The sequence below is a fragment of the Danio rerio genome, chromosome 8 (genome assembly GCF_049306965.1).
Source record: "Danio rerio strain Tuebingen ecotype United States chromosome 8, GRCz12tu, whole genome shotgun sequence".
In the NCBI taxonomy this organism is placed as follows: domain Eukaryota; kingdom Metazoa; phylum Chordata; class Actinopteri; order Cypriniformes; family Danionidae; genus Danio; species Danio rerio.
The window spans coordinates 4,772,880-4,784,733 of record NC_133183.1 but is presented as its reverse complement, the minus strand read 5'-3'; the positions used below and the strand labels follow the sequence as shown (position 1 = coordinate 4,784,733).

The following is an 11,854-nucleotide window of genomic DNA, read 5'->3' as shown; positions in this document are numbered from 1 at the left end:
TACGTGGTTAAATATGTTACCCATGCTTAATATATTAATATAATTAATGTTATATAATATATTAGTATTAAAAACTACTAAATTATAAAAATAAAAAAAAAATGCAATCTGACAATTTAACCGGAAAACAAAAACAAACAGGAAGGGCATTTTTAGATTTCAGTTAAACATTACAAGGACAAACCATTTTTAATGGCATGCACAGATGTGTTGTTAACAACTAAACTAGCAATGTGAGCTAACAAAATCATAATTCATGTTATAACAATATCATGTTTCACAAAAGTTTAGCCATGAGTTTTTTTTTCAACCAAAGTTCTTAAATTAACCTTTTGTGCTAATTCTTTAGTTGCAATGGTAAAACTACAATAGAAATGTATAAACAAATGACTCCATGTTTGTCTACACTATACATGTATAGCAGTGTTTCCTCTAGGATTTTTTCCAGCTGTGGCGGCAGGCCTTTTTTTACAAAGAGCTACCAACTCCCTGTGGCGTTATTTCACTGACAAATGTCGTGAGTGCAGTATTAGAAGTCGAGATCGCATTTATGTAATAGCCTAAAGCATGTGGATCTTTTTTCTTGTGCGCCGATTTCCGCTGCTCGTGCACAAAACTTCTTGCACGCCCTCAAATATAAGCCACGTCAAGAGCGAGCAGATCTTCTTGTGCGCACTCAAATAAGCGCTGCTGAAGTGCGATTTAGTGCGTTTATGTCTCCAGCATTTATTCGATTTGCTAGGAATATTTATGAATGTTTTCTAATAGACCTACAGAGCGATATTAATGCGTCCTGAAGTAGTGAAACGGCTACACGTCGTGTTTGCTGGCCTCATGCATCATGCACCTGTCAGTCAGTCGGCACGTAAAGTTAAAGGGTTAAATAAATTACGCACAGCAATACTTATGATGTCTAACGTGAAACATCTTGATGGACAATGGCATTATCATCATAGGTGAAGGTTAATTAATTATTTATGAATAATTAATTGATTCATAACGAATTAAATATTTGTACCCTGCTGTTTCAACTACCTGACCCGCATGATCTCTTTTTTTACTCATAAACATATCATAAATAAATAAAGATAAGTTGCACACAAATTACCACCTGTCAATCACTTTTTCTGCCGGAGGTTGTTCTGTAAAAAAGGTACACAACCTACAGTATCTGAGGTTTTCACTACAATTAGTGTGTGAAAAGTGTGTGAAAGTGAAAGATTGAAGCAGTGTACTGATGCTGTGACATGTTACCTGATAGATTCAAAAGACCGAAGAGTTGTTAAATAGAGACAAGATTAAGTAAACATCATGTTTAACAAATATTTTGAGACGCGATATGTATATATACTAGGGATGTAATGGTATTGTAAATACCGTCATACCGCAATTAGGGTTGTAACAATATACCGGTATGACGGTTTACCACGATTTGAACGTGCACGATTATCATACCATGAACAATTGCATATCAACGGTTTTAACCCTTAAAGACCGAGACAGCCGCCCGCGGCTAAAAATAAGTATTGCTCTTAAATGTTTAATAACTTTTGATCCGCTGATCCGATTCATACAATTCAAAGATTGGCATAAAGAAGAGAATCTCAGCTTTCCAGTGCTGTATCACATAACATTCGCGGACTTTCAGAGGCTCCGGAATCAGTGCGGTTACGTCATCAACATTTGACAACGCTGATTTGACAAAGAAACGCTCGTCACTGTGTCTCCGGACAAATCAGACATGATACATTGATGCATTGTCCCTCCTCCATGCCCAGATTGGTTCAAACTCGCTATATCACAACCAATAAGCATAGGTTTCGCTTTTGTTTGTTGACCAAGCTTTTTGAACAACACGGAATGAGAGATAGGCATACATTTATGCGCGGCTAAATAAAACGCAAAAAAAAAAAAGTTTTGCTTGAAATAATTCTCATACTAAGTACTTTTGCATGCACAACAGCACAGAAACATGACAAAACAGTGACACAGCAAAGACAAACTGCTGCTCGTGCTGTTTTCAAAAGACGCAAATGAAGATGCAGCTGTTTGTCTGCATTGCAGACAACCATATCCAAATCCATATCGATAGACAACCATATCCATGCTGGCACATAAAACCTAGGGATGTTCCATATTGAATCTAGTTTCGTTATGTAACTATTTATAGTATAGTAAATATTTATATCTATTTTTTACTGAGGATTTGCACCATGTTTATTTGGACTTTATTTGGACTTTGACACATTATTTATTATTTTCTTATTTTTATTTGTTCATTGTAAGTGGTGTTGTTTATAGTAACTAAAAATATATTATTTGGAAAAAGTCAAATTTGCTTCACTGTTCTATTATTTTGTAACATTTGTAACATACCGTATACCGCGAAACCGTCAAACCGTGGTATTGTTTTAGACGATTATCATACCGTGAAAAATTCATACCGTTACAACCCTAACCGCAATAGCAATTTTTTTTAATATTACCGTAGTCGCATGACTCGGTAAAACTATAGGTCTTCGGAGAAAATTTGCTACAAACTACAATTCCCATCAGCCCAGGCATGGCCATCATCCTTTGCGGTCTGTTGTCGCTACAGATCCAGTAATGTGGAAATGGAGTGTGCTGCTAGTAGCGGGGGCACTTTTGATCATTTTGGAAGGGCATTTTCTATCCAAGACTAAAAAGGGCATGTGCACTGCACAGGTTGAGCCCTGTGTGTGCACGTGCCTGCAAGTTGGGGAATACGACTAATAACAGTCATGGGGACTAGAGAAACACAGCACACTGTTCAGATTGATGCAGACATTGACTTGTACCGCAAAGAGACCTCTATCTCACTCATGGTTTGTCCTCTCAAGTGGGGGAAAGACAATGCACAACGTTACCCACTGCTGTCAACCTGGGCCAAGTCATATCTCTGTCCCAGAAACCTCAGTCCTAAATGAGAGGGTTTTTTTCTGTTGCAGGGGACATTGTAAAGTGAGTGAGTGAGTGATTAAATGTTGAATGTGATGAGTTTTCAACAATACTGAATTGAAACTTTATTTTTTTACATGGTTTAATAATTTTTTGTTATTAAAATTGAAAAATTGAAGTTCCTGTTTCAAAGCTTACAGATAGATGGCTAATTTGTATGTCATTGACACTTTTGGCACTTTTTTTGGGGGTATTTTCATTAGTTTTGTTTTTCCTGTAAATGATTCAATAAATACCGTACCGTGACATTCATACTGAGGTATTACCGTACTGTGAAATTCTTATACCGTTACATCCCTAATATATACACAACAGTTCTGTCTGGATCTCGAATCTGATTGGCTGATAGCTGTGATATATTTAAGTAATATTAGCATCCCTACACCTTTACCCCTTGTGTATAACTCTGCCCACACAGCGCCAGCAACAAGCAGACACTACAGTTTGACAATATTACTGCTGTTAGACAACAAAATTTACTTTTGAGGCTTTTTTTAGTCGAGAATGTAGTTGTTTAGATTTCAACTGCTGTTTATTTGCCAGAATAGTGCCTATTTTAAAATATTTAAAACTTTTGAGAGACAGCTCGTCGACGACAGTTGACGTTTTCTATCCTCAAGATGGCGACAGAACCGCATAATAAGCCCTTACGCTTAAGAGATATAACAGTCTGATTTCTAACTATAACAGATCAGATTAGTATTAAACTGGTAAGAACACCTGCCAACACTTCCATTTTTCATGGGAGTGTCTCGTATTTCAAACCAGTCTCCCGCAACCATCCCGTTTTTATTTCTTTAAAAAAAAAAAACTCCTGTAATTTCACTCATAGCAGTGCGATATGGCTGTATATCAGCACTGGTGGGACGCAAAGGCACTCGGCCCACGTCCTCGTGCCTCCCTCCAGTGCTGATATACAGCCATATCGCACTATTGCTCATATATATATATATATATATATATATATATATATATATATATATATATATATATATATATATATATATATATATATATATATATATGTGTATGCATGTATGTATGTATGTATGTATGTATGTATGTGTGTGTGTATATATATATATATATATATATATACATATATATATATATTTATATATTTATATATATATATATATATATATATATATTTATATATATGTAAATATAAATCAGAAATCAGTTGTAGGGATGCTCCCATTAAACATTTACGTTAATTGTACATGATCAACTGTTAATCGAAGGGATGCATTTACCGATTAATGTTATCATTGTTTTTTTTTGTGTATATCTTTAATGTTTTGCTGCATATATGTGCAACATGTATTTGTTAAAGAGGTCTCCGGGGTTTAAAAATGTCTTCAATCTCAAAATCTAAATATTAGGCCTTTTAAATTTACTGAAATATTGTGTTGTCTACTCAACAAATATTGTTAAGTCTTATTTTAAACAGGTCTTATTTTTCTTTGTTTGGGTTTTGGCCAGACTGGGTAGCAATGCATGAACCATTACCAACAATCTTTTTATTTAAAAAGATAATTTTAACTCCATTTTTCATAATGGTTTATTTATAGATTATAATTTTTTATTATTAATATATAAATGTACAAATTTTACAAATTCCCTTTATCGGCCTAAAATTTTATTCATAATAATCTTAATGTCTTAGTCTATTTTTAAACTTGGTAAAACATGCAGAAACCCTTTGTTTACTCCACAACAGATCTAGTTTTGATGATTAAGTGTAGAACTATGAACCAATCTTTTCTTTTCTATTAAAAAATTGTTATTAATGATTCTTGTAAAAGATTCCGATGGAGGAAATAAAAGCACAGAAGCTGTACGGTAAAATCAGAAGCTCAAGACATTCTTTAAAATAATGATTTCTATTAAAAATGTTGACAGGTTTGTGATATAAGAATAACAGCAGAGCATTAATGAATATTTTCCATGCAGCGATCGATTTGAGGTAACCTAATATTTTTATTTGACGGAAGAAAAAACATAATTGGCAAAACAGCCTGTCGGTTCTTGAAAAGGATTCAGTCAGTGTTTTCGTTTTGTAATCTAAATTAGTCATTTAAGTGAAATATCTATGGCAGGCTTGTTTATTTTGTTCTTTTTATTTAGTTTCTGTTTTTTTATGCTGTTGGAAACACTACAGGTGTGTATAGATGCTCTGTTCTGTATGCGTTTGTTCACATTAAAATAGTATTTTATGCAATATTTAATGCATCACAAATAGGGTTGTAACGGTATGAATTTTTCATGGTATGATAATCGTCTAAAACAATACCACGGTTTGACGGTTTCGCGGTATACGGTATGTTACAAATGTTACAAAATAATAGAACAGTGAAGCAAATTTGACTTTTTCCAAATAATATATTTTTAGTTACTATAAACAACACCACTTACAATGAACAAATAAAAATAAGAAAATAATAAATAATGTGTCAAAGTCCAAATAAAGTCCAAATAAACATGGTGCAAATCCTCAGTAAAAAATAGATATAAATATTTACTATACTATAAATAGTTACATAACGAAACTAGATTCAATATGAAACATCCTTAGGTTTTATGTGCCAGCATGGATATGGTTGTCTGTGGATATGGATTTGGATGTGGTTGTATGCAATGCAGACAAACAGCTGCATCTTCATTTGTGTCTTTTGAAAACAGCAAGAGCAGCAGTTCGTCTTTGCTGTGTCACTGTTTTGTCATGTTTCTGTGCTGCTGTGCATGCAAAAGTACTTAGTATGAGAATTATTTCATGCAAAACTTTTTTTTTGCGTTTTATTTAGCCGCGCATAAATGTATGCCTATCTCTCATTCCGTGTTGTTCAAAAAGCTTGGTCCACAAACAAAAGCGAAACCTATGCTTATTGGTTGTGATATAGCGAGTTTGAACCAATCTGAGCATGGAGGAGGGACAATGCATCAATGTATCATGTCTGATTTGTCCGGAGACACAGTGACGAGCATTTCTTTGTCAAATCAGCGTTGTCAAATGTTGATGACGTAACCGCACTGATTCCGGAGCCTCTGAAAGTCCGCGAATGTTATGTGATACAGCACTGGAAAGCTGAGATTCTCTTCTTTATGCCAATCTTTGAATTGTATGAATCGGATCAGCGGATCAAAAGTTATTAAACATTTAAGAGCAATACTTATTTTTAGCCGCGGGCGGCTGTCTCGGTCTTTAAGGGTTAAAACTGTTGATATGCAATTGTTCATGGTATGATAATCGTGCACGTTCAAATCGTGGTAAACCGTCATACCGGTATATTGTTACAACCCTAATCACAAAACAGACACACATTTTTTTATCAAATAATAATTTAATATTAATATGACCGGTTAATGGTTGTTGGTTAGGAAAGTAAATTAGATTGGTTATTAAAACTATTAGAAATGTGTTAAACTTATTCGTTAAACAGAAATCTGTGAAAAAATATATACTGAGGGCTAATAGTTCACGAGGACTAAATTCTAAGTTGTCTGAAGTTGTCTGAAGTGTGTGTGTGTGTGTGTGTGTGTGTGTGTATGGGTGTGAGCTAGTTTACTCCATTACAATGGTTTTAGGAGATGCCGGATGCCTGAGTTAGGAGATGCCGGATGTCATTGTAATTCAAAGGCTTAAGCATACTTGATGGTGTTTTCACATTTAATGTCAGGGACAGGTTTGCTGTGACGCTTGGGTTTAGGGGTGGGGTGGGTTTGTCTTTTCACTGCATAAAATATTGTTAAAAATACATTATATCTATGAAAGAGTCCTTGTAAACCACAGATATCAATGTGTGTATTTAAAGTAAACATAAGTAACCAAATTGTTATTTTTTTACACTTATTTATTTCCACAGAAAAGGCAATAGCTTAACATATGGAATTCATGCAGTTACTGAATGCATTTGGTCTCAATTGCTAAATACTTCATGCAAAAAAAGAACAATCACATGCAGACACCTTATAAAATGTATTCAAATTCTTTCAGCTTGCAAACCTCAGATTATATTTACATATTATTGAAAAAACCAGTCGTATATATCATGAGCTTCTTTATATTCCCTATGGTGTGCTACATAATCACAGGCAGTGCATATAGCTAGAATGAACTCTTGGGTCTGCTGTATTAAATGAGGAGTTGCCACAAGATGTTTCCTCCAATCAAAGTATCTGCGATAGGCAACGTCATCTTTATCCAGCTGAAGCAGATATTCTGCCACTGACTTTGGATCTTGAAAGTCCTCCACATGAATAAAGGAGTCTCTAGGATAAAAGTTTTCATAGTTCTTTCTTGGAGGACCCAAAACCACAGGAACAGTTCCTACAGAAAGAGGACCGTTGATCTTCTCTGTAAAATAGTCCTCGTGAATGGAGTTCTCGAAAGAGAGGTAAAATTTGCAGCTAGCGAGGGTAGGATAGTACTCATTGTAATCCAAAAACTTAGCATAAGCCTTTCCAAACAGAGTGACATTTATGTGTTTGCTGAACTCTTCAAAAAACTTCTTCCTTGTGCCCACACCTGTCCATTCAAGATTGTTACTTACAATCCAGCAAACCAGTTTGTCCTTTTTTGGGATTACAAAATCCTCCTCTGGTTTCTTCCTGGTTCTCAAACGCAACCGTACAAGAATATCAGAATCATGTCTGTAGCTGAGGGTGAGATTGAAGAGGTTCTCCAGACCGGGTATTTTTGCTGTGTTGGTCGGTGATTCTACATTAAACCAAATCCACCTCTGGAACCGAGGACGAGGCGATGGGGGGAGATTAGACAGATCCCAGTGGATGCCTCTGTGAAAGATGAGGACATCGTCTGATTTGTCGTAGAGTGATCTATTATCCGTCAAATGACAACCATCAATGTCATAAATGGTTTTGCAGTCACTGAAATCAAAATAGTAATTTTGAGGCCAGAACCACAACAGAAGGATAGGTTTTTCTTTTGGTGTACCAGTTGGAGAGTCACTTTTCTCGCCAAAGTAACGTTCTATGTATTGTTTCGGGTTTGTTTGTGGAGCTGGACAGTTCTTTGGAGTTGATGACCAGCAGTAGAGGATTGTCAGAGAGACTAGTCCTGCCACTACCATCATAGTAACCAGACGAGGCAGTGAAACTCCTGTTAAAGTTACCATTTTGTGATCTAAAGAAAATCATTAAAAGAAATGTTTAGTTTTGAACAGGAGCAGTAAAATAATAAAAAAAAATTAACAACATTGCTTTATTAAGGTGTGTAAACTTTAAACAATAAGCTACATTAATGACTTGATTCATAACATCATTAATAAAAATATTAATACATAATAGTTAATCATGCATTAAAAAATAAATGATCAGTTTGCTTTAGACTTAAAGCCTTTAAAATTTTACTTAATAAAGATTACAGTTGTATTACACAAATCAATTTCAGAATTACTCCTTACCTTATTTAAGATGAGAGAAGGGAAGAGAGAAGCTCCTATGGACAGATGTGTGTGAGCTTCTACCAAGAGAGGAAATGTGTGTGACTGTATTCACGTTTTTAAGATCTGGCTTGGAAGCCAATCATTATTCAGTAGGTAAATAATAGTCACGTGTCCACTTTTGATGCATTTGGCTCCATTTTATAAACAAAACACCCAAACCGGTTTAGCAGCAACTGGCAGTTTGATTGGCAAAGTATGGCATCTGCCTTAACTGGAGTTATAATTATCATTTCAACAACATTGTCATTTAAAGCAACCGTTTTTGATGCACTTTACAATACAATTTAGTGTACAGGGCATCTGTTGATTTTACATGTGCACTTTGCTTGTATTTGGGTTTAAAAGTCTTGTGTGTTTGTGTGTGTTTGCTTATAATAAGGTTTTCTTTTATGAATAAATAATATCAGACCAAATAATAGAACAAGGTATCTAACTATTTCACTTGTAAACCACCATTTCTAAACTATGCTGGAATGCATTTCCAAATAAATCTCAAGCCAAGACAACCATAAAAATAAAGTTGACTATACAAATGTCATGAACTTCACAAAGATTGTTAGCCAATTAAAATACTTATAGAAATGGGCATAAATTTAGTTGTCTACTCTAGACATGGTAAGTTGGCACAATAAGCTTGTCACAGCTCATTGCTAAAATCTAATGACCACACAGTTCAGGATAGGAATGATAACTGGGTTCAAGGTTTGCCGTGGTTTGAAAAAGTCAAGGTTTTAAAACTGAACATTTTCTGTTGTTCCGTTTTTATGGTATATGTAAAAACATTTTTATGTGTTTATTATTTACTATTTTATTTCGTTATTTTAAAAGCAACTGTATCTCCCGCAGACAAAGACCCTACATATCAGGGGTGAGGCCAGAAATTTTAAAGAGGGTCGACCTTGGTGAAATAGGCTAGAGCTCAGCGCCTACGCTTGTTGTAATAATAAAAAAACCACTGTTATTATAAAATAAAGATTTTGGCTATTTTTAGGAATGTCCAAACAACTGAGTACAATTCCTCCTGCTTAACTAAATGTGCATTATGCACACAGATTTGGGAAATATGTTTTAGGCTACATGTATACTAGGGGTGTGAACCTATAATGGTCTCACTATTAGGGCTGCAACTAACAATTATTTTAATAATCGATTAATCTGTCGATTATTATTATTTTTTTTTTGGTTAATCGAATCGGATAAAAATGCATTAATTTCCAACCGTTTATTCAAAAAAGCTCATCCCTGAGCTATAACGCGAAATAGTCGTCGCCATGTTTACTTGTGGCTGAACGTTTGCCTCATTAATAGAAAGCAGAGCACGCAGAAAAAAAACAGCGAAAAAAAGAAGCACTTTTCCGACGATCCCTTACTGAGAGCTCTGCTCAGCGCTAGACACCCCTCCAAAGATTTTCTCAGTTGACGCTCTAAAGGTAAACGAGCTAACGGTAACTTGTCTTGCTTGTCAAGCTGGATAATGAGTAAAACATCAGCACCAGGGATGTTCCCCACTTAAAAGCGGAACAAAAGTAGGACACTGCTGTTGAACTTCTTTCTTCCTTATACCTGTCTATGAGATGCCGAACTCTGTATCAGTGCTTAAGAGACTGAGTTCACTCTGCTCCATGCTGAACTAAAGTCTTGTTGTTGTTTTTTTTAGTAATTAAACTTCCCTGTGTCGCGTGTAACCACGAATTGATTATGAAATTCGTTGCCAATGCTTTTAGTAATCGATTTCATTGATTCGTTGTTGCAGCCCTACTCACGATTGAGTTCAGAAACTATTACTTTGTCATCGTTTCTGTTCAATTCGATATCACAGTTCATCATGATGCATTGCTTTCCATACACAATTTTTTATTTTACTTCACACAAATACATTGTTTTCTTTTAAAGCAGTAAGCTTTATGAATGGAACTGTTCATTTTACCTGCTCAAAGAATTTACGGTGCTTGTGTTAAACAAAAAGTACAGGCACAGAGGACAACATGAGCATTTAAGACATAAGATACACAAAAATAATTCTTTTCTGTTCAAGTCTTATATAATATTAGGGAATATAGTTCCTTTGCATTTGCTTGTTTTGTTCTGTATTCTCACCATGAATGAGATGTGGCATTTAAAGTCTGTTTTAAGTAGCATAAAATATTAAAGAATTTAGAGAGAAAGAGAGTTCATGATAACAAACTGCTTCATTGGCATTTGCTAGACACTTGATACAATGCACTTAGTCTACTGTAAAGAGGCTTTGGTTGAATGTATGTTGTCATAACATCACATAATGGGCCTGTTTCAGTAAGGAGTTTCAACCAACTTTGAAACTTGAAGATTAAAAGATTAAAAACTTTTTGGTTTCAGGACAGCGGATCTGAGTTTGGTCAATCAACTTTGAGTAGACCAACTCTGAGTTAAGCGCGCACACCGCGACTATGAAAGGCATTATCAATGCAGCGCAGATATTACTGAAGCAGCATCTTAAAAAAAGATCACCATTTTTTTTCTTTCTTTTTTATATTTACGTATAATAAAATAAGTAATGTTATGTGTGACGTTTAAAAAAAATCTTTATACACGTTACCACTTTTATACACGTTGATCAGTTTTAATAATTTAAAAGTGCACTTATTTGTCTGCCTTTTTTTATTGATTAAGTGGTTGCAGTTTGATATGACATCAAGACTGTAAGCAAAACTAAACAATAGTTTTTAGAAAGAATAATAATCCATTAATCTACTTGTCCCTGTTGAAGGTCAGTGCATTTAAGCTAATTATTTATTAAAAAGGGACAAGTTATTCTTGTACGTGACTTTGTTCTTTGTGTGACTGAAATGTAGGCAATGAAGGTAGATTTATGTGCAAAACTGAAATAATGCATAAAAGATGTTCGAATTAAGCAGCGTTTTCATCCAACAAGCCAAAGAAAACAAAATCGTCACTTCCTGATTAAACGGGCACCAAATATCAACAGTAAAAGCAGAATGTACTGCGGTAGAAGCTGCTTCAATCTTTTCTAAATGTACTTGTGCCTCAGAAGACAATGCTGACACGCAATGAACACGTGGGGGTGTTTGAAGCCATGAGACACGGAGAACAGACGCTCTTTACATGCTCCAGATGCTCTGGAGGTCATTAATAACAGGGCTCGAAATTAACCTTTTTGCTTGGTAGCACCGGTGCTCCTAACTTAAAAAATGTAGGCGCATCAGCCATAATTTAGTCGCACCCACCAATTATGAGCACCGTTACTTCAAGTTTTATATAAACAGATTTATTGCATTTGAAATCAACAGTAATCAAACTGTGAAGCAAAAAAAAAAAAAAATATATATATATATATATATATATATGCAAGCGTGAGGAAAATATGTCTCAACGAAATCCTGTTATCACAAGAACATGCATTTTATAAC

The 11,854-nt window shown here is 34.9% G+C and overlaps 4 protein-coding genes across 5 annotated transcripts in view; 2 read left to right on the top strand and 2 right to left on the bottom strand.

The window, feature by feature from the left end:
• Positions 1 to 11,854, top strand: part of fut9b.1 (fucosyltransferase 9b, tandem duplicate 1) — a 107,238-nt gene that overhangs the window by 25,028 nt on the left and 70,356 nt on the right.
• The window catches only part of fut9b.3 (fucosyltransferase 9b, tandem duplicate 3), a 67,547-nt gene that overhangs the window by 25,028 nt on the left and 30,665 nt on the right, over positions 1 to 11,854 (top strand).
• Positions 1 to 11,854, bottom strand: part of fut9b.6 (fucosyltransferase 9b, tandem duplicate 6) — a 37,137-nt gene that overhangs the window by 19,200 nt on the left and 6,083 nt on the right.
• fut9b.4 (fucosyltransferase 9b, tandem duplicate 4) lies at positions 6,819 to 8,457 on the bottom strand. Its single transcript, NM_001039834.2, has 2 exons — positions 8,406 to 8,457; positions 6,819 to 8,125 (listed from the first exon to the last, which is right to left on the bottom strand). The coding sequence occupies exon 2, from the start codon at positions 8,070 to 8,072 to the stop codon at positions 7,005 to 7,007; it is 1,068 nt and encodes a 355-aa protein (NP_001034923.1). The 5' UTR covers positions 8,073 to 8,125; positions 8,406 to 8,457; the 3' UTR covers positions 6,819 to 7,004.